General features: G+C 46.3%; 3 protein-coding genes across 6 annotated transcripts in view; 1 reads left to right on the top strand and 2 right to left on the bottom strand.

The window, feature by feature from the left end:
- Nucleotides 1-14,416, bottom strand: part of UBAP1 (ubiquitin associated protein 1) — a 34,481-nt gene extending 20,065 nt beyond the window's left edge. Inside the window, exon 1 of one of the 4 annotated variants that reach the window (XM_050328814.1) lies at nt 14,299-14,416. The gene's annotated coding sequence lies outside the window, so the exon portion shown is untranslated. Of the gene's footprint in view, nt 1-14,212; nt 14,231-14,255; nt 14,274-14,298 lie in introns of those variants that run through there. The other 3 variants (XM_050328811.1, XM_050328813.1, XM_050328812.1) reach the window with 3 other exon arrangements.
- TPGS2 (tubulin polyglutamylase complex subunit 2) overlaps nt 1-23,518 on the bottom strand; it is a 698,248-nt gene that overhangs the window by 226,674 nt on the left and 448,056 nt on the right. The window lies entirely within an intron of this gene.
- Nucleotides 16,963-23,518, top strand: part of DCAF12 (DDB1 and CUL4 associated factor 12) — a 31,525-nt gene continuing 24,969 nt past the window's right edge. The window contains exons 1-2 of the mRNA XM_050328816.1: nt 16,963-17,161; nt 18,068-18,322. Coding sequence (XP_050184773.1) covers nt 17,081-17,161; nt 18,068-18,322 — 336 coding nt within the window. The 5' untranslated portion in view covers nt 16,963-17,080. The remainder of the gene's footprint in view (nt 17,162-18,067; nt 18,323-23,518) is intronic.

The following is a 23,518-nucleotide window of genomic DNA, read 5'->3' on the forward strand; positions in this document are numbered from 1 at the left end:
CATTTTTCTCTTAGTAACAGTGAGACAGCAGGTCAACATTCCTAAAACCAGTCAGCCCGAGGAACACAGTGTAGCAGAGCCCAGGAGGAGGACAGAGGACCTCAGAGTGGCCATGACAGAAGCAGAGGAGGGACAGGGAGACAACCACAACACCACCACCATAAAAACCAACACAAAGACACAGAAACAGAAGTGACAAGGCAAAATTGATGACAGAAACAATTAGCACAAAGAGAGGGGACAAGCTGGAAAGGCTTGAAGGGACGGCACAGAGGTGACCAGGGCAGTCCACCGGACACGTCACCACTTAAACCTGAATGACATCTCGCTGTGCTGCCAGACCAGAGGAACAAAGAGAAGCATGACTTGATGCAGGGAAGCAATGCCAAAGGGAGAGTGTCATCAGCAGACCAGAGCAAAGAAATTATTACAAAGAATGACTCATGGGGAGCTGCTGGGAAGTTGGGGTGGCTTTTAATTCTGAGCTCAATGTTCCTTCTATTGGTGTTTTCCCCGAAGTTTATATCTACATTCCTTTTCTTCTGAAAGAGCTCTGACTGGAAAAGTTGGAAGAATCCTACCATTAATGATTCCTGTGACTGCTTTATCTGTGATAACTCAAACCAATTTGACTCTTCATCAAGAACTGGACTCTTGTGGCTAGATCCCTGATTCTGGGGTGCAAATATGTCTAGATCCCAGATCATGTGAATTCTCTGAAGTAACTCCCACATAAGACTAAGATAAATGAAAAATGCACTCCTTATGGGTCAGAGAAAACCAAAATGCCTCAAGAAAGAAAAGACAAAAAGTGAGAGCAGTTTGATTCAAGTGATTGATTTCTAAGGGTCACAGGTGTTCAAAATTTAGAAAACAGTTTCAGTTTTCACCACACTGCTTGTTTCAGTGCAAGTGAAAAGCTATAACCAACATCAGGATTCTGCATCGAGCAGCAAAAGCAAAAGTCAACAGTGCCTGTTGCTAAGACAAAACAAACATTAAGATGCTCATCAAAGCTTCCCACCTCCCTAAGTGCTCAGCCATTGCTACACAATGGAGATCTCTTATGTAGACTGACAGTAAAGAGCTGATCAGTTTAATACAGTACAAAACAGATTCCATGTTCATTAACTGCACTACCCAAATAGATGACATCACTCCAAAAACTGCAGCAACTGCTTCTGCTTTGTACCTCTAACAGTTCTGCAAACAGTGAGTACATGGAAATACTCCCACTCCCATAATGGAGGATGATGTTGGCCCTCTGGTAACAGCTCTTTGGATGAAGTTACTATAAAACTTGATGTGACAGTGTTGCAACAACATGCCCAAACCAACAACAACAAAAAAATCCCCCCAAACAAAAAACCCACAAAGAAAAGAAAAAAACAGTCTCTTTCACTAGGCCGAACAGCAAAATAAGTTTTAACTCCAGCTACAGTAATTCTTGTTAAGTGCTTTCACAATCCGGGAGATGTTACATGAGGGTTCTTGGTCCATTTTAAGATAACGAAAACAAATCAGACCCTCCTTGAAGCAAACACCAGTATGGAGTTGCCACCCAACATTCAATGGCCACTGATTAAAACAAATCTGATTATATGTCTTCATCTTATAGGATACAAGTCCAAGGGGTCACCCTGCACTTCACCAAATGCAGACTAGGGCTTACACCGACAACAGGAGGCTGAGGGAGGAAAGTGTGAGTTAACTCTGCTGCATACAAACCCCATGGATCAACATTCCAAGCAGCCGTGATGAGAGATCTAACTCTGAAGAGCAGCTTATAACATTAAGCTGATGCAGCTTGTTAATACTAATGCAGTGACTGAGGGGCAAGAGGGACAGTAACCAAGAAAATGGGAACTTACAAAAACATTTTCAGAATATGTGAGTAGTAATGGCAGGGAGAAAAGACCCCTTAAGAGCAGGTCTGTGTGCAGATTATAAGACAATACCAGTGATGGCAATAACAACCATTAAAGGGCTTTACATGTCCAGTGTCATCTTCCTAGCAGTGATAAACATTAGGAGACATTGATTCTTCAGACTGTGCCATGGCTTCATGTGCCACTGTGGCCAATTAGACCTTCTGCTTCAGGACCTTTCAGTTGGTGGGAAGTTCAAGTGGAAGTCACCTCCAGACGCTCTCAGAGAATGGTGGCATCTCTCTGTGGTTCCCTTTGGATTCACAGCATTAACATCAGACACCTGTAGTTAGCTACCCTCGTGTCACCTCCCCACTTCGCTCATCAGAGGTTAAAAGCACACACTGTTTGGGCTGGTTTAAGGATTGTTTCAGGGTTTTTTTAACTGGTAACAGACAGCTTTATTCCTCTTTTAAGATCCTGACTGTGTATTTGGGACATGAGGTAATTTGCCATACCCTTCACCCAGAAATCAGGGATAACCCCACAATGGCTGCGGAAATGCAGCACAATAATGTACCAGTCTTTTAGTCACTCAGTGACTTACCAGTCATACAGGTTTCCAATGCAGTTGAGGCTTATACACCACACAAACCTCTAAAAATACAAGTCCCACAAGCAAGAGCATAATAATAATGGCCAGTCTTCGCAAGTGAAGATCCGGGGAAGGTCTTTCCACCTTCCAGCCTGCGCATTGGATTTTTTAGGTGAGACACAGTGTGCGCGGAACTGAGCCCACCCTTCATCTGCCGGGGCCAAGCGAGCTTGGACAGTGGTAGTGAGGTCCTTAGGACGTAGGTGGGTTGCCTTTAAGGGCTAACGAGCCCCACCTGCCCGGGAGTGGCCCTGACCGGGAATCGAACCCGGGTCTCCGCGGTGATAGCGCCGCGCCTTTACCACTAGACCACCAGGGGCTCCAAGCAAGAGCATAAGGAACCAGAAAATCACTCATAGGCAGCCCCGTGGTCAAAGCAGGAGTGCAGGCTTTTCCTTTGGCCAGGCACTGACATGCCAAGCAACAGCATGGAAGATGCACCTACTCTAAATTTGCATTTAACTGCTGCAGCAAATGGGTGACCCTTTTAAAAAGGACTCTTCCCAGAAAACTCAGTCCTGTCACAAGAGAAAACCACTTGCAACTAACATCTAAGACTGACCTGACTTTCAAACTCGGCAAACAAGGGGATAGCCCAGGTTCTGTCAACTCCAAGAGCAAATGTGGATTTTAGAGTGCAATAATTAATTATTTACAGATCATCTAAACAGAAAAGCTGAGGGAAAAATGGATGTGTTTACATCTTTTTTTGCTTCTCAAGTTCAGCTTCACTGATTTAGAAATTGAAAAATCACCAAAAAGAAAAAGCATGGTAAACTGGAAACAGAGGGACCATCTACCCCTCCTCGAGACACAAACAAAGCCAGATGGAAATTTGAGCGATAAATTATAGCATATATAAATGTGTCATGCAGTTCCTACATCCTCAGAAAAAGGTGAGAAAACATGATCCAGCACTCCTACCACTAGTGAGGGCTGCAGTAATCTCACAACGCAGAAATGAAACAAGTCCCAAATTTGATGAGCAGAGCAACTACTACAGTTTTCCTACATCTGAAGTTTGGAAAGACCTGCAAATTGCAAGAGTTTAAAACAGTCAGATGGGAAACATTTATTAACAATTTTAGCTACTTCAGCTTAATTAGCATAAGATTTCATACTACTACAAAAGAGCCAAATCTTAAACAGCAATCTTATAACTAGCCAGAGCCAGGCCGGTGCACTAACTTCCCTAGTTAATCCCAGCACTTTAAAAGAAAGCTAATGCTTCAGCATAACCCTTCTCGAAGGAGAGAGACTGCTAATTGCTACCTTCAACAACAGAATTGCCCACTTACTCTGTTCTTTCGGTAACGATGTGTGAAAAAGCGGTGCAATGTCTGCACACTTAAAATGTATGCCCGGAACCCACAGCATCGTCAGCTAATTAATTAAAATGCTGATGTTTGTTGCAGTGGTTAATTCAATATGTGATTCAGAGCTGCCTCTGAAGTACTTGAATATTATTAATACTTCAAACTTGTCCCAGTCGTGAATGAGGAGAGATAGGCAGACGCTCCCAAAATGCTGCCAACACCGAGTAAAACAGCTTTTGCCATTAATCAGAACACACCCTTCTTAATCAAACAATAATAGCACCTGTGCAGTTTCAAGCTTTCTCTTCTTATATTCTTTAACCAAGAGACGTAACAGGTGGCTGATCTGATCTTACATAGAAACAAGCTGAACTCCGTTGGCCACACCAGAAACTACTCCCAATACCAACACAAGAACTCAAGTTATTTTACTGCAGAATACAATTAGTATTCATTCATATTCTTTTGATATATACTTATTAACCAGAACTCAATGCATTTAAACATGCTACAGCAATTAAATGACTACCTAAAAAAATCCATTCCAAAGAACGCTATACAACTGTCACCTTTTCTCTGTTTCACAGCAGAAGAGAAATGATGCAATTTGTTGATAATTACGATTTTGGTTAGAAATTTGGTGAAATACTAATGCTTACGGAATTACTTTAACAAAAAAGACAAAAATCAAGCAAGAAATCAAGTTGGGCAAAAGTTTTAAAATGGACAAATAAAATCTGCCAGCAGGTCAGACATCACTTGCAGTTTCATATATTTGATCTCAACCAAAATAAGTACTTGCCTATTGCACTGTACAAGAATAATGGGATCAGTGTTAGACTACTATAGATGCATCAACTTTTCCTTTTATACTTGGGTCACATGAGCTACCCACTCTCACCACACATTTAATACTTTCCCAGTAGGACTCAGTGTGGTAATTAGAGAGAAAAATAACCTCTACCATTAACTATTCCACCTCCAAACAACTGTGCCTGCCCTGCAGCAAGCAGGCTATAACCTTGACATCCAGCATGGGAGCCACTGCTTCATATCCTGACTGCACCCTCAATTCAAAAACACAGGAGGCCAACAATGGCCTTCTCCCACTCCCTACAGGATCTTTCCCATCATGTGGTTAAAACTGCTGCACTACTCCAGCCATCTGATGTCCCTGTTTCCCACTAATACACCTCATTTCTCTCAACGATCGCGGCTAAAAGAGGCACATTCTGAGAATACAAATTCCCCGCAGATTCACTTGATTTAGAAGCCATCAATCATTGAATGTTCTGGGTTGCAAGGGGCCTTCAAAGATCATCTAGTCCACCCACTCTGTCACTCTCTCCCTCAACCAGACTGCTCAAAGCCTCATCCAACCTGTCCTTGAACTTCTCCAGGGATGAGGCATCCACAACTTCCCCGGACAACCTTTTCCAGTGCCTCACCATCCTCATTTCTCCCTGATGTTCAATCTTTCCTCTTTTCAGTTTCATCTCTCAGTGTTGCCATTTTCCAGGAAACACTCTTATTCACCATCAATTACTCTTTCTCCAAATATACACTTCAAGATACCTGGAAATGGAGGTCCTAAACACTTCCTCCTTCTGAAGCAAGTAAGAGCTGATCCCAGCATACCTGGAAAAGTGTGGTCTCCAAAACACTCTTCTGTGACATGACAACATAAGCTCAAACTATCTCAAACCTCCCTGATTATCAACACATACCTCATGAACTTGTTTTGCCTTTGCCTTGACAGCACTGATGTGAGAAATGTGAACTACATCCCAGGTGCTACGGATGTGACATTCCTCACATAATTACTTGACTTTTTCTTACTTGACTTTTCTTTACTTGACTTTTTTATGCATTTTCATGCATCAACATGTCACTGGCACAGTCTCAGCTTTCAATGCCAGCTCATTTTGTCCTCAATTCATGTGTCACTCCTATAGAGCCAAAAGCCACTTGTCTTCATCCAACCCATCTTATCAAGACTGAGACAAGAAAATAAGCACAGGCAGAAGTACACATCTCAAAAAAAAACCAAACAAACAAACAAACCCCCAAACAAACAAAACAAAAACCACAAAACAAAACAAGCAAACAAACAAACAAACAAACAAACAAAAAAAAATGTTTTGCTGCACTGAAGGATAAACCTAATAGACCAGGAAAAAAAAAAATCCTCACCACTACAGAAGGTGAACACTCACTTCAGCTCCTGTCAAAAATTTGCTGAGTTGAGGCCTCAGCAGGGACACACTAACTCAACAGAGTTAGAGTCCCAGACTAACTCAACAGAGCAAAGGAATCAAACTAAAATATTTAAAAAATTTATAAAGCAAATTAAAAGATGGTCCCACTGCAGTAATGCCTAAATAAGAATCAGACACAGTACCAGTCGAACCTGCTTCCATGTTTTTCCACTCAGTCCAAACAGGATGGAATGGCTGCATTAAAAAGATGGCATACATGGGAAATACTATTGGTACACAACACCAAATTAAATTCCACTACCAAGAGTCGTAATTCAAATGAGTAAGTTTAACTTGTTTTAATTAAACATGGAAATGGTGCCTAACAGAGCATTAAGAACAGGAAATCATTTTAAAGTGCATAGTAACTTCTTAATTATTTCTTGAAAAGGCTTGTTAACTTTAGAGAAGGCCAGAGCTGGCAGTAAAGATTATGTTCAGCTCTTTAAAAACACACAGAAACAGAACCATCATTGCCAGCTATCAAAAAAAAAAAATGCTCTGACACATGAAAACAGCAGCAGACACTGGAACAGGCTCAACAAATGGGAGGTACCCCCACCGAGTACACTCCTGGAACTGAATTCTTTGGGAGCACAGGAAGGCAACTTGTTTTGAGCAAGGTTGTCTAGTGTAGAAAAGTAAAAATTTACCTTTGAGCAGTGAAGTGAAACCGAGGCTTCTCCCCAGTCACAGTGGATATATTACAAGAATATGATAAGTAAACGAGCAGCTTGCCATGTTGTACATTAGAAAACCTCAGTGTCCTACGCTCCCTGAATGTGCCATAGTCAGTCCTGAGCAGGAACATCTTCCTTGCAATCTCCTGATTTTGGAGTTCTCCAACAGCAAAGACCCCTCTATTAAACAGGAGTGCTTAAATGGGAATATGGTTCAGTCTATAATCCAACAACAGATCAAAAAGCTCAGGACTGGAAGACAAACAGGAGGGGAAAAGTCAGTACACCTGCTAAACCAGGTTTACTCTACGTGTGCAGCTGCTACAGCTGAGGTTACCGGCAGGGAAGATACATAAATATGCAGATAATCCTCACCCTCTGAGAAGGAAAGAAGAGCAACTACCCAATGCCTGGGGTAGTGTGCCCAATCCCTGGGGTGTAACTTTCAAGGACACTCCAGCTGCTACACTCACCTTTATACACTGCTTCAGAAAGCCTTTCCATACCACAGGTATCATTTCTCCCTCCCTGCCACAGTCAGACAAGATATTCAGTAGACCCCTAAGCATCATAAATTAACCTCTTTGCCCACCTACCTTAATTTCAATTGTTTTCACGTAAAATGAGTTTAAAGGTTTCAGTTTCCTTACTTAAAAAACAAACAAACAAACAAGCAAAAAAACCCACCAAAAACCCAACAACTGAAGGGGTCTGATTTCTCTGTAAAACCACAATTCAGTTTGTCCTCCCAGCAGTGCAATCCTACCCTTGCAGTAAATCTTTGAGCAGATAAGTTTAAGGACTGGTGTAGACTAGAAGTCTGCACTTTACTACAAACACAGAGTGAACCTTCTATCACAAATGCACAGAGCAAAATCCAGAGAGTCCCAAGGTGCTGGGAGTGACAGACACACAATTCCAAGCCTCCCAACTGTAAGGGCATATGGAGACAGCCCTCAGTGCTCAAGTGGAACGGAAAATAGAAGAGAAACCGAAGCCACAGAAAGACTCTGCTTTCAGATGCAATCCAGAGAGCTACATGATATTTATAACACCAGGAATTACACACATACACACACTTTTCATTCATTACCTTTCCCCTGGGCAGAAAGCAGTTTTGCTGAAATTCCCTTACACCCTCAGCACTGCCTCACTTCTCATACAAGACTTCGAAATACCTGTCAAGGCACTTAACCAGCAGCAAAATTATCACTCTTTTGCAGGTATGAGGAATAAAGCACAAAGCTGAAGGTGTTTACCCACAGTCATCCAGCTCAGCCAGTAAAGTCAGAACAAAACCTGTGTTTCCCAAATCCCCAAACCACAGCTACCCCAGGAATCTCATTGCATTCTTTCATTTGCACCAGTGTCTTTGTCACTTCAATCTTCTCTACCAAATCACTCCTATTAAGTCTTTTCTTGTCTTCCTATAAAAGCCTGAAGGATGCTTCTCTGGATTTGAACATGAATTTTGGTGTATTCCAAACTTTATTTCTATGTTACAGCTTCAAATTAATTTAGGTCTGTAACTTTGCTATATACTGTGTATCCACTCTCACTTAGCAGTATAAACTTTTTCCCTGCACATCAGAAACTTCTTCAGCAGCTACAGTAATGAATGCAACCCCCAGAACACTTAAAGCAATGAATAACTAAACAGAAACGGCTCATTTTATGTGGAAAAGAAACCCTCAGAGATGCATTAGCTTCATTTCCTCAGGACATTTTGACAGATCTGACTCAGCTTCAGCAATCCAGCCTTACTTCTATTTTATAACTAGACCAGAGGAGGCTGAGGGGTGAGATTGCCCCATGACCACCCCGGAGTCACAGCTTCTCCTCTCCAAACCTTTAACAGACTGGCAACAACACGGGGCTGCTGACAGCACAGAGATCTTTCTCAGGGGATCATCATAACTGTGACAGGGCAGCAAGATGATTTTCTGGCTTTTTAAGAAGGAAAGGTGAAAGAAAGAGTATGGGCTGACCACTCCCCAGCTGAGATACCAGATATTCTCCTGTAACCTGAGAATCAGTCCCAGCCTGCCTCCCTCATAACCCATATGCCTGATTCAATCCACCTTACTTTAGGGAATTAATCCAGTGCTGCCAAACGACAGCACATGAGCACCACATTTAGATTCCTGCAGGAACATTAGATTGCATGAGAAATATGCCTTGAAGGAAGCTTGTCATAAAACGGATACACAACTCCCCTCCCAACTTAAAGGGAAAGCGAGAAGACCTTCACACGACTTGGAGCTACAATCAGTTTATCCAGAGCACAGCTAGATCCCCTTACTAAATAGGGTTGTATTTCAAGCATTCATCTCCACTGCTGTAACACACACAAGAGAACACCCCCAGAGAAGGCAGCCCTTCAGAACTGGGTACTGCTCCCGCATGCAACACAGCAGCTCAGTATGAAGGGGACGACATTACCATGTCACAAAACCAGCCTCGACGGCCATTCTGCCAACCAAATGTCTGTTTCCAGAGTCCACCCCCGGCTCCAAAAGCAGCTTAGAGCACTTTGGCCGTTCATGTCAAACTCAATGTCCTGCTTCATCCATCTTTCATCCTATAATTCAATAGTGGATTCTGGAAGCTGCATTTATTAACTGCTTTTCCAGCTGAAGATCTTCACTCAGGTGAGATTACAGGCCATAACAGTCTCACTTTTATGTTCACACTTGAATTTGCTAGCTCTCCCTTTGCACACAAATTGAGAAATATTTGACAGTGTTACTTAAAAGTAAGAAGCTTTTTACCATCTTTTCTTGAATTTTCTTTGCAAAGGGGACATGACATTACTAAGCACAGGCATTCAGTGATCTAGGAAGGCACAAGATTTCCAATTAAGTAAACAGAAAACAAATATTAAACTCCCTCCTGCAAACAAGAATGAAGCCTGTAACTGCAGGAGTGTTTTTCACTCACTCCCCTTTTCTCAACAAAGAATATAAAGGTACTTTCTAAAAACGCTTTTTTTATACTGTTACAAACACAGTAAAGCAAAATGAAACCCAATAATTTTCCATCTATTTTCTACCAAGAAGTCAAACAGACTGGCAACAAGCTGCTTGTGGCGACATAATACTTAATTAAAAGATTAAGAGCACATTCTTTTCTCAGAGGCTATGCAGCATAAAGCTTTTCTGTCCTTTTCCACCAAACACAATTTTATTCCAGATTATTAAAGGTGATTTTATTCACATAAAGCCCTTTCCCTGGTACATGTGCCTCCTATATTTCTGAGTCAAATCATTACACACTACTATCAAGGACACCACATGATGGTATTAGTCATTAGGGTGGATCCCAGTGTGGCTTTGCTGTATCACAAAAGGAAATACTTAATGTTCTAACAATTACTTTGCAGAGTGTTAATAAGATAGGAATCTAGCTTCATTTTAGAGTTCAGAATTGATGAGGCAAATCAAATTGAACACATAAGCACATCTCTGTGCCCAGATTAAGCACAGGGCTAAACTGTGACACAGCACAACTTGTAACAGGCACTGTCAGAAATCCACCCTCCCAAAACCAGGGAATAAATCTCACCAGGCATTTCAGTCAGGGCTTCCTCTGCTGCTGCCCTAGAGATGTCAAAGCTCAAACATTAGGAAGAGGCTTAAATAAAATCTCTCACATAATCCAGTATATAGTTAACAAAGACCAGACAGGAGCTCACAACCCTTTACTACTGCTTTCCATCATGCCAACAAGCAATTGCTAAGTAGATTAAGGGTATTCATATTCAGACCATCTTCCAAATGAAGAACCCACTATTCCTTGGATGGGACTCATGTTCTTTCAATTTAAAGTGTTACTCTTGTGTAAGAGTTTGGGACACAAAATGCAGATGTGAAAATACGAGCTCGGTTAGTTACAAACTGTAATACTACCAATACAACACGGCATTTTGAACCAATCTGCTTTCCTTCCAGAAATAAACATCCAAGCCCAAGTCAGAGCAATGACACTGCGTTCCCCTTTTGACATAATTCTGTGTTTCAGGTACACTGCAAGCTTAAAAGATTCTCTGGAGAGACCTTGTACCTTCAAAAATAATAAAAAAAAATCCAAAAAAATGCACAATCAATTCTGGACATACAAGCTGTCCTTTAAAAGTCTCCCCACCACTGGAAAATCTGTTTCTCAGCATTTTAGAAAATGTCCTTCCCGACACAAGGAAGGATTTGGAATAAATCTAATGATTTTAGAGAGGGAAAGCTCGTCCTCAGCTCAGTTTCTGATGAAGATCTCCACACAGGACTACAGTGACTGGAAAAGGTCATTAGGGACACAGAACATGAGCTTATTCAAACCAAGTCAGAGGGTCAAAAGCATTAAGCAATGCACTTGCATACCAGAGAGGATTACCCACCTAAGCAGTTAACACACAACTGTGAGTTCAGGCTTGTATCAATCAGCTGCAATAATCCCAAGGATCGATTGCAGAGCGGTAAGTGCTGCAAGATCAATAGTGTTGCCTTCCCAGTTATCACAGCCAGCACACACGATGCAGGGAAACCAACCTTTGATGCATCCTAGAAGACCTACTTTTTCAAACAAGAAAACTATTTATAATTTGTAAACAACCCCTCTTTGCCTTTCCTTCAAACAACTGCTTTCCAAAACATCTTCAGAGCTTTCCAATTACGGCTCTGCTAGATCCTCTTTACACTGACATTGATCTGAATTCTACAGGTCAATTTTAAATAGATAGACATGCCTGTAGGTAGAGATCCTTGCAAAAGGACAGCTGAAGCTCTGAAATTCATGACTGAAAAGACTGGGAGTGATTATGCTAGAAATAAAATGCCAGAAAGGCTGGATAGAAGTTCTGTCTAATAAGTAAAACTAAATTTCTCACAGCCAAATTTATCAAAACATTCAACACAGTATCAACTATAAAACAGAAGAGCAGGCTGTTATAAAAACTTATTATACAGAGACTGGACATGGACAACAACACTGCATGTCTGAATTATCAATCCCTATGGCTTGTGGAAGCAACAGGAAACCATAATCTTATACAGTTAAAAAGAAGAATGAGTAAGGTGATATTTTCTGTGTCATTATAGCACTTTTGCCACCAGCACCAGCCAAAACAGTTCCAGCTGCAAGCACAGAAGTTGGATGTGGGTGGATTGGTCCAGAAACCTGAATCCTCTTCTGTTAGTTACAGGTTTTTATCTCTAGGGATAACAAGCAATGGGCACTACAAAACATCACGTGAGAAATGGAGATGGAGGTATTCCACGTGTCTGTGACGACTTTTCACCCTTATGATTTTTCTATCCATCAACACAGACCACACAGTAAGTCTCTCAGACGATCAGTATACTCTTCGAATATTCTGAAAATTAAATTCTACTCATTGAAGAGAAACTAATGCTTACTGATTCACATATCTTACACCTGAGATTTCCCTGGTTTTCCTTTTGAAGTTTCATGTGCCTTTGTTTCAGCTCGCACTTGACTTATGCAGTATCTGACCTCAGTAGCTGCAGCTTCTCCCCTGACTCCACAAACAGGAGAAAAAAAACAAAACAAAAGGAGGTATCAAACAGTGCAGGCCACACACACAGCCAGTGAAGAAAGGAAAGGGCAACCACTTTCAGTTTTGTTTCTGAGACTAAACCCACAAGTTGCAAAAGCTGTTTAAAAATTGCATGCTTTCTGTCCCCCTTCCCTTAGAATTAAGGTTGTTGCCTGAAAGGTTTAAGTCACCCTAAAGCAGCACTGCCCCTTTTGAATCGCAGCTCTGCGAGCACAGGAAACTGAGGTCATTAAGCGGCAGCTCTGCTCAGTGCCGCAACCCAACACCACCCCACTCCCAGCCTCGCACACGGCCCTGCTGCTGCCACCGGGGACAGCTCAGCCCATCCCACTGCCCTGGCTACGACAGAGCTGCACACAGATCGCTGCTCCCTACGGAGAAAAGGCAAGCAGGAGGCCACAACAGTTTTTTTCCCCCCTCCTCTCCCCTGAAAAACGCCAGGAAACCAGCAGCTGCAGGAGTTGCAGAAATGCTCCAACGTTGGTAAGGGAAGGAAGGTGTGGAAGAGGTCTGGACAACTGCAGCACTTCCTCTTTTTCCTTAACACCCTGGGCCACAGCTGGAGTTAGATTCCCCTCACCAAGCTCCCACAGAAGCCTCTTAACCCCGTGACAGGCTGTGGGATGCAGAATGCCTTCCTTCCATCGGGAGCACAGCCGCTGAAGAGACTTCACCGCTCGCTGCCCAGCCCCTTATCCTGCCAACACTCCCTTGCCATTTAGCAATATCCACCTCAGTGTGCTTAAATCCAACACAAAAACACTGCACCGAGTGCAGGATGGCAGCAGTGCTAGTTACACAGCCAAGTGCCAGAGTCCACCTGGTTATCTCCATTCTCATGAGACAGAGGACACGTCATAAGACTTCTGTAAGACTGAGGTTTTTTTTTCACTTGTTTGGAATTTCTGATGGTGTGCAGAGTAAAAACAGTTGATAAGGTGATTACTTATTTCCAACTATTGTAATTTTTTTTACTAAATAAAGAAAATCCCAAAGCAAACCTAACTTTTCCTTTAAAATTTATAAACTTTGAGCTATCAAAACACAGGGAGAGACAGCCCTTGAATTACACAAAATAGCTTCATAGAAGCGTTAAATGTTTTATTTCTGGTGAGCACTGAGCTAAAGAGAACACAAAGCACTATCAGGAAGTCAGAAACTACAAAACTGAAGTATTCTTACACCTACGCATATGACCATGGGATGTCTGCATCTCAAACGCAGAGAGAGAGACACGTTCAAAAGCAGAACAGCAGAAAAGACCCAGAAACAGGTGAGGAGCACAGAGAAGGAAGCGTAGGGCTACGACCCGTGAAGTGAAGACAGCTGGCTCCTCATCCTACAAGGAGATGCAGCCAAAGAGTGATCACTCTGTGATTTAGCAGTGGCTCAGCAGAAGTCCGAAGTGGCACAGGGAAGATGTGCTATGAAGACCCACAGCGCTCCAGCGATAGAAACTAACGAGGTACCTGGAGGCAGCCTCGACACGCACCACAGCCCCGAATAAAAATCAGATGTTTTGGCTCTTCGCGGGCTTAAGTTACAGGGAGGGGGCACCTCCCGACGCCACGGACACCAAACGCTTACTCGGATTTCAACAGCAGACGGCAAACTCAGCGAGAGCGAACCCACCAGGGGTTATTAAGCAGAGAGACATTCCCCGGACTCCGACAATCCCGGAAACTGCTGGAAAGCCGGAGCGGCACCCCCGGGCCCGGCCTGCCTCTGCCCCGCCGAGCCGGGCGGGGGCGGACGGTCCCGGAGCACGGGGAGAAGGGGCGCGGTCCAGCCCCGGCCCCCGGGCCCGCTGCGAGGAGACAGGCACCGCCAGCACCGCCTGCCCCTCCCCGCTGTCCCGCCCGGCACCTGCGGCCCCCGGCCCGCCGTGCCCCGCTGTCCCGCCCGGTACCTGCGGCCCCCGGCCCGCCGTGCCCCGCTGTCCCGCCCGGTACCTGCGGCCCCCGGCCCGCCGTGCCCCGCTGTCCCGCGGCTCTCCCGCTATCCCGCTCCTACGGGCCCCGCTCGGCGCCGCCGGACCCGGGCGACGCCATCTTGTCTGGGCCCCGCCGGCGGGATGGCGTCACGCCGCGACGTCACGCGCTCCGCCGGGCCAATCGGAGGCGGCCTGATGTGACGTCATTCCCGGCTGAGAGGGGGCGGGGCGCAAGGGAAGCCACGCCCCTTTGTGCGGTGGGCGTGGCGTGGCCAGGGAGTGCCCGTGTCCTCTTCCCTGTCGTGTCACCATTCCCTGTGTCATTCCCTGCCTCATTCCATTACCTGTGCCATTCCCTGTCGTGTCACCATTCCCTATGTCATTCCCTACCCCTATCCCATTCCCTGGCCTTGCCCCTGTTCCTGCACCGGTAGCCGGCCTGTCCCCCTGTCCTGCCCTACCCAGGAGCTCCTCCAACCTCCTGCCCCTCTCCCATATGGGGTCCGTAAGAGGGTCCCTAAGGGGCTGGATGAAGGTGGCAAGCAAGGCCCAGGGAGGCCGTTTTACCCCTCAGCCCCTTCCCTCAGCAGCCACAGCCACCCCACCACCTCCCTCACCACTTCACAAGGTGCTGAGGGGACACTGCCAATGGGTTTTCGGCCTTTTGAGTGGTTCTTGTTGCAAAAGGGAGAGGTTTTGTCCCAAACAGGGGTGGCAGTTATGCATGTGAGGGAGAATATGGAGAAGGGAGTTAATCGTGAGAAATTAAGACTGAAAACTGCCAAACTAGAATTATCCTTTGTATCCTCAGGGGAAACTGGGAAGTCTGAGAGATTCTTTTGTAGTTTATTTTTCACTCTGGCTTCTCACAGCACCCTTGTCTTTGGGGTTGGTTAGAGGAAAACACAAAAAAGTCATAAAAACAGTGTCATATTAGGAAAACGTTTACCGATTCCGTGTGACTTGAGGCACCATTAGGTTTCCCTCCTCTGCAATGCCACTGGCAAGTGGCAATCACTGGGTTTGGATCATCCACAGTTTTGCCTCTATAATCATAGAAAAAAGTGCATGTGAGCTGTGTGAACATCAGAAAAACCACTCATCCATCCACATGGGGGTGTAACGAAAAGCGAATATGCTGTATCCCTTTAATTCCCCAGAAATGAGGGATTTCCCAGATGGAATGGTATGGAAAAATGACTGTGCGTAAAACTACAGAAAACCGGGAAGTTACATTCACATTTTAACAGAATTTGTGACAGCACGGAAATGACAGGGCGAAATGCAGCTGCTTCTCCCTGGATGGAATGCGGTCAGCAAGCTCAGCTTCCCACACACAATCCACGCTGAAGGGGACTAAAGGGAGAGTGGAGCAGAGCAGAGACACTCAGTGGCACTTTGTAGCTGCAAAGCCACACAGCAGCTGTCAATCAAGGGAGAAAAACAGAAGATGCCTTGCTGCTGAAGCAACAATCGTGGCAAGATCACAGATGTGATACTGACACCCACCTCCGTCCCGAAGGTTGCTGAGGTGTAACACAGGTCACCCACCTCCAAGGTATGACCAACACCCACTGAACAGGATGTGTGACTGCAGTCACTCAAGCTCCACCTGAACGCAAAAAGAGCATAAATGTAAATTAAAAATGGGGAGAAGTTAGGGAAGACTCCATCCTAACTTCTGGAATCAGTTGACAGGCTGAACCTACCTTCTCCCCCGTAGGGCCTGTTAGGTAAGGAACAGACTCTGTGTGAGGTGATTGATCGTCTCAAGCCAGACTTTTTAATGATCAGACCTTATCTGTAGAATGCTTTGGATACGTTTTTCCAGCCAGATACTATCACCAGCAATTTTTGAACCTTAATCTGTCCCAATTTTCTATTATATTAATAAAGAGTGTTATTGCACAAACTGTTGGTATGAGTCCCCCAACGGTGGAGTCCTCCTGAGTGGAGGGCAGGGGGTAACACACTTGGCTGTGGAGACCTGGGAGAGGGTGTCTCTTATGTTGTTGGCATGTGTGTGCCCCTGGATCTTCCGTGGGGTCCCGACAGACCAGTTAAAGGTGTGGAGACCCTCGAGCAGGTCTCTGTGTTTGTATGTCACCCTGAACAAGTCAGCCGAACCACCCTCCGATCCAGTGGATGGTTCAGTGGAGGGTTGGACATGAGGAGAAATTTTCTCACAGAAAGGCTGATTAGATACTGGAATGGGCTGCCCAGGGAGGTGGTGGAGCTACCGTCCCTGGAGATGTTTAAGGAAAGGCTGGACATGACATTCGGTGCTGTGGTCCAGTTGCCGTGGTGGTGGATCGGTCACAGGTTGGACTCAGTGATCTCAGTGATTCCATCCTAAATCGTTCTGTGATTCTGTGACCCTTTCCCCGTTACGGGACGCTTTTCTGAGGTTTTGGGAAAGCTCTCCCCTTTCCCAGAGGGAATCCCAACCCCACCCCCCCGCGCTGAGCCCGCCCCGCCGCCAGGGGGCGCCACCCCTCCGCGGGCGGGCGGCGCTGCCATGGCAACGGCGAGGGGGCGTGGCCAGCCCGGCAGCCGGGGGTTGCCGGGCAACGCCGCTGCGGGCGTGGCAGGGCCGCCGCCGCAAAGCCGCGACGAGACTGTCGTAAAAACAGGAGCCAAAAAAACCCTGGGTGTGCCGTAAAATGCCGTGCGGCGCGGGCGGCGGGGCCTGAGGGACAGAGCCCGGCCGGTCCCGCTCCCTATGCCCCGAACCGCCCCGATCCGCTCCATGTGGGGCCGCTCCTCGCCCGCAGCCGCTGCCGCAGCATCGTCCTTCTGCTATGGCTCGGAAAACAGTTAGCAGGAAGCGGAAAGCGGCGGCGCCGGCCGCCGCGGGGCCTGGGGGGCTCCAGGGGGAGCAGGTGAGGAGGGAGGGGAGGGGCGGGCGGGGCGGGAGAAGCGCTTGTTCCCGGCGGGGTGAAGGGGATATGGCCCGGTCCCCGCCATGGGGGGAAAAGAGGGAGTGAGAGAGGGAGGGAGGGAGGGATGACCCTGTCCGGGGGCGGTGGTGTCCTGGTGCTGGGGGGTGGGCGGGTGCCACTTGGGGAGGGTGCCGGGAGTGGGGCAAGGGGTGATGAGGGATGGCAGCCCCGGTCCCAGTGTCACATGGGGAGATGTCCGGGGTGGGCCCGGGGGAGGGGCAGCCTCGGGTCCCAGTGTCATCCGCGGTGTCGCCCGAGAGGGGCAGCCCCGGGTCCCGCTGTCACCGGGGGAGGAGCAGCCCCGGGCCCTGATTTAAGCCGGGCAGCACAGCCCCCGTCCCGGGGTAACCCCCTCGCTCCCCGCCGGGCTCGCGGGGCCCCGTTGGGCTCGGCCGTTCGCGGTGCCCCGGCCCGGCGGAGCGATGGTGCCCGGGCAGCTCTGGCCCGGCCGCAGGAGGCCGCTGGGCCCCGCGGTTGGTGTCACCCCCGGCGTGGGACCCCCGAACCTCCCGGGCTCCGACTTCTAAACCCGCCTCTCTCCCGTTCCGGGCGCCCTTCCCGTTTCCACGAGCAAACGGCGCCCGAACGGTGCCGAACGTGCCGAACGGCCGCGGGCTGTCGTTACTGCCATCGCAGCGTTACTGCTCCCTTGGCAAATGTTTATATGTTTAATTCCACGCTACTAAGGGCCCTTTCGGCGTTCCGGGGCTCATCACCGCGCAGGGTGTTCCGTGGGTGGTTTGGAAGGCTGCAGGTTTTCCGCCGGGAATATCGTTGAATTTCGGAGGGCGGTGCCTAAAGTTTGTTCCAGTCGCTTTATCCAGTTTCCATCTTTATTTTCCGCAGTATGTGTGGGATCACTCGGTGCACAAAAGGAAGAGGCTCCCCCCGGTGAAGAGGTCCCTGGTGTACTACCTGAAAGGGAGGGAGCTCCGGATGCAGAATGAGTCCAGCTACCACCGCCTGTTGCACGGATACGCAGCCCAGCAGCTCCCCAGCCTCCTGAAGGAGAGAGAATTCCACCTGGGAACCCTCAATAAAGTGTTTGCCTCCCAGTGGCTGAACCACCGGCAAGTGGTGTGCGGGACGAAATGCAACACGGTGAGTGCCGCCTCCCGTGGTTTCCTTTTCCCTCTGATAATCGCTCCACCTCCCCCCATGGTGTGTGGACTGCCAAGGAGAACTTCAGGAGGTAGTTTGGAGCGGGGTCAGAATTGTGCAGAGTCAACTGTGAGTGAGGGCGGTGCTCAGGGACGAGCTGTTGTCATCTCAAAGTGTGGCAGTCACTGCACAAAGCACCTGTCTGATCTCTGCAGAGCCATTTATGTCCCTTTGCTGGATGGAGAGGAGCAGTGGGGTTGGATCTTTTCGCTTGTCCTGCAGGTGGGAAGTTAATGGATGGGCATTAGCATTTCTAAGTGATGGCTGTCAGTGCCTGCCAGAACTGGCTGCTAAAAGTCCTTTTTTTCATTTATGCTCAGTCTTACACGGTCTGGTTTTACATACAGTTCTGTGCTGATGACTTTTAGAAGTTGTTATAAAACTAAACTCCAGATATTTGAAAGAGTAGCCAGAAATGTTCTGAACATTAAAAAAAGAATTTCAGATTTTCAGACTTACCTTTTGCTCATTGACTTGGTAATTCTTCACTCTAAAACCGCAATGTTCAAATGGCTTTTCTTCTTTATCTATCTGTATATACGTTCTGCAAAAACTAAAAGCTCCTCAGGCTCTTAAAGTGATGCTTTGAAACATTTTAGGCGAATATTAAAACGGTGTCCAGAGGGATTAATAAATAGAGGAGATGATACTTAGGTGATATTCTCTCCACCTCAGTCAAATTCATGTGTGAAGTTCCAGTTTAATTACTACAAAATCCCAGACTGGTCCTTTGCAGGTTATTTAGTGCTACAGAAATGAACCAGGCTTTGCAAGGAATGCACAGATCAAGCAGCTCTTAAACCTGAAAGTGTACCCGTTACTGTGGTTGGTTCTTTGCCTCGATTTCCCTTTTTTCTGCCAGGGCCACACAGTGCTCTGACCAGCAAGGGACAGGGGGTTGGTTTTTTTCCATTTCAGATGTTCATAGTTACACAGCAGGAGGCTCTCGTGCAGTAGCTCTTAAGCAGCAAGGCCTAACTGTAAAAACAAAGCAACCTTTTAACAGCAATGAGCCCAAAATAGAACCTCTCTGCCTACTTTCTCCATGTGTGTTCCATCTCCTCAGCCAGTCAGCAGCCAGCACTGGTCGCGGAGCAGCTTACAGGAGACAAACTCCTGCTGAAACGCAAGCTCCCAAAAATCTTGCTTACTCTAGCAAGATGACTGCCTGTTTTATGGAGCTGCAGTGATTTCGCTGTGTTCTGTAGCTTTTGCAGCTCCAGCGCAGCTGTGGCGAAGATAAATGGACAAGTGGGTTGTTAACGCAACCTTGCAGAAAATTGTTTGGGACCAAACAATCGTGGAGCTGGAGGGGGATTCAGCAGTATTGTTATTCCCTCTGTGCATGCTGCAACCAAGGGTGTGCTTCCACAGCCAGACTTAACGTTGCAGACGGACCTCGTCTGTCACTGAGCAAATAGAAGTCACTGCAGCTCTGTGAAAGGTGGTGTGTGAGCTATGAACACTGTAATAGTTGTACTCTGTTTGCTTTGTGTCCACATTCGAGCAAGTAGAGCGTTAAACTCCACACTCTAATTATGAGATTTCCTCTCTCTCATCTCCTGAGTGAGCGACCTAATAAAGAAAAAATTCCCTTTGCTGATTCTCATGTGCTGAAGTTGGGAGTAAATCTAAAAACACCGGGGTTGACTTAAGTAGGGTTTGCTGCACTGGAGTTGCACTTAATTAAAGTTAATGCAACAGAAAAATATAAACTGTGGCTGTTATTTTAATCAGAGCTTGACTGTGGCACTGAGCGCTTTTAGCATGTAATTTATAAATTGCCCCTGGCTGTGCAGTGCCAGAAGGATTCACTATTCTTAATAACAAAACAAAAATACACTCTTGTCATAAAGGAGGAGGATTGGGTTTAGTCACTTGGCAGAGGTAGTCACTATAAAGACTGATGAGAATATGGAGCTTTCCATCAATTGCACATTTTTAGTTAGGATTATAATTTGTTTAGTGATGTTGGGTAACTTTTTATCCTTAAAAACTCTCCTAGGGTATGATTGTGCATATGAAATATCTTTATTCTTCTCCACTGGGTTCTGGATTGCTCACAGTTGAGCAGCTGTAAATTAAATATTTGAGTTTCTTAAAAGTGCATCCTTTTTCTGATAGATTTAGAGTTATGGGACCTATATGCAATCACTTGGACTTTGCTGAGGCAGGATTCCTGAATGAAAAAACCTCTTAGACCTTCCATGCACGGGCTTCTCAGTGTTTTCCAAATTCAAATGAAGGACCACATGAACTTAGGATAGGTGTCCTGATAGGCGTCTGAATTACCAAAGGCTGATGCCATGAAGTCTCAGAAGATACTGTCTGTAATCTGCATCTTCTGCTCAAGCTTCTTGAACAGAGACACTCTGAGACTTAGATAGAAGACAAGCTTATGGCAAACAAAAAACACTGAACACAAGAGGCCTGTGGGGGTTTTTTTCCTCCTTACTATTTCAGGAAATGACGAAGAATAAAGTATATAAAGTCTAAAAAGCAGTTTCAGTAATCATTTTGTAGCTTCTTTTATTCCCTTAGTTATGTATATGCATTCAGGATATAATTCTTTTCCCAATTGTGGAGCTTATTAGTGCCTGAAATTCAGTTCAGGTTTTTTTTTCTTATTTCAGGCAGACCTGATAGATGTGTTTGTGTTTATCTTACTGAATGCCCAGGTGGCATTTCCAAGGGGTGCAGGGGTTGGTTTCTGAATGCTGGCTGATACCTTTTTTTCTGTTCAGTAGATTCATGTGTTGCTTTGGGTGCCCTGCTGTAAATTACCAGCTCTTTTTTCTTAGTAGAGACTTTAAATTTGTTCAAGAGGCCCCTTCTGTGCATTCAAGAGGTCTGTTCTGTGCATCTCATACAATTGTGGCCCAGTGTTGTAGTCCCGGGGTTGTAGTGGGGAGAGCACAACATTCAGTTACTTCTCCATCTGTAAACATGAACTGGCCATGGGGAAAATGATTTCCCCTTGCTTTCCCTGTTAATATGTCTACTGACTTTGCAGTGGTGAAGCATCAAGACAATAGCTTATTTCTGATTACAGAGCGGGAATAACAAGTCCTGCTCCTGCAGTTTGTAGCCCTACTCTAAGTCCAATGAACAGTGACCAAAACTCAGCATAAATAACTCTGGTTCCTGTAGTTGATCCCTTCATTCACTTTTCTTTCAGAGTAAATAGCCAGGTGTTGTTTCTTGTCTTGAGTATTTGTTTTTTCTGTCAACTGCATGTGATACGTCTGTCTTCAGGGCCTGGTAGTTTCTGTGCCAGGTATAGTGTGATGCCCTTTAGCAGACGAAGTCTCTCACTTCTCCTTCCTTTGCCATCTACCAGCGCATGTTAATTGTCTGCCAGCCTCCCGAAGTGACACGCGGAGGGCAAGACACGAATAAAAACTGACAAATGCACAAATTCAATGATATCAAATTCCATGTCCACTATCTAGTAGTGCTTCAGAGGTTCACAGCAAGGCAGAGTGCCTGATGGCACATCCTTGTCTCTGGAAATGTGAATTCAGGGTCAACCAGCTTGCTGGGTGCTTTCACCTCTCCTCACTTCTCAGGTGGTTTCTTTACATTGTGAATTGTTTCACTATGAACCCTTTCAAGGAGGATGTACAAGGCCATTACCCACTTGAGTTACCTCTACTGCACAACCTGTCAGTAAGTTCTGTGCCAAGATGAATGCATGTCAGTGTGCTGATGTGGTTGCCAAGCCACTCTGTACGATATTTGAAAAGTCATGGCAGTCAGGAGAAGTCTGAGGTGACCGAAAATAGGGAAATAAAGTACCTGTATTAAAAAAGGTAGAAAGAAGGAAGCTGGGAACTACTGACCTGTCAGCCTTACCTCTGTTCCTGGGAAGGTCATGGAACAGATCCTCCTAGAAACTCCGCTGAGGCACATGGAGGACAGGGAGGTGGTTTGAGACAACCAGCACAGCTTCATCAAGGGCAAGTCCTGGCTGACCAGTTACCTTCTGTGATGGGGTAACTATATCAGTGGACAAGGGGAAGGTTACAGATGTTGTTTTTCTGGACTTCTGTAAAACCTTTGACACGTTCCTGCACTACATCCTTGTCTCCAAATTGAAGAGGGATGGATTCAATGGGTGGATTAGGAATCAGTTGGAAGGTTGCATCCAGAGGATGGTGATCAATGGCTCAGAGTCCCAGTGGACATCAGTGACAAGTGGAGCTCCTCAGAGGTCCATATTGGGACCAGTGTTATTTAATATCTTTGTTCATGACACAGACAAAGGGATTGAGTGCAGCCTCAGCATATTTGCTGATGACATCAAGCTGAGTGGTGCTGTTGACACACCTGAAGGACAGGATCCCATGCAGATGGACCTGGACAGGCTCAAGGAGTGGGCCCATGGGAACATCATGAGGTTTAATAAGACCAAGTGCAAGGTGCTGCACCTGGGTCAGAGCAACCCCCAGTAACGTTCCAGGCTGGGAGATGAACAGACCAAGAGCAGCCCTGCTGAGAAGGACTTGGGGGTGCTGGTGGGCAAGAGGCTGGACATGACCCAGCCATGTGCACTCACAGCCCATAAAGCCAAACCTGTCCTGAGCTGCATCCAAAGCAGGGTGGGCAGCAGGTGAGGGAGGGGATTCTGCCCCTGTGCTCTGGTGAGACCCCAGCTGCGATGCTGCATCCAGCTCCGGGGCCCCAGCACAGGAAGGACATGGATCTGTTGGAATGAGTCCAGAGGAGGACACAAAGATGATTAGAGGGATGGAGCAGTTCTCTTATGCGTAGAGGCTGAATGACTGTTGGGCTTGTTCAGCCTGGAGAAGGCTCTAGGGAGACCTTACCTTATTGCACCTTCCAGTACTTAAAGGGAGCTTGTAAAAAGGATGTGGACAGACAAATTGAACTGAGCCTGTAGCAGCAGGACAAGAGGTAATGATTTTCAGCTAAAAGAAGGCAGATTCACACTAGATACAAGGAAGGCATTCTTTACCATGAGGCTGGTGGCACAATGGAGTGGGTTGTCCACAGTGCTGCTGGGTTCTCCATCCATGGAAACATTCAGGGCCAGGTTGGATGGCGCTCTGAGCAATCTGCTCTAGGTGAAGATGTCCCTGCTCACTGCTGAGTGCTTGGTCAAGATGACCTTTA

The sequence above is a fragment of the Myiozetetes cayanensis genome, unplaced genomic scaffold, assembly GCF_022539395.1.
Source record: "Myiozetetes cayanensis isolate MyiCay16 unplaced genomic scaffold, myiCay2020 scf4, whole genome shotgun sequence".
In the NCBI taxonomy this organism is placed as follows: Eukaryota; Metazoa; Chordata; class Aves; order Passeriformes; family Tyrannidae; genus Myiozetetes; species Myiozetetes cayanensis.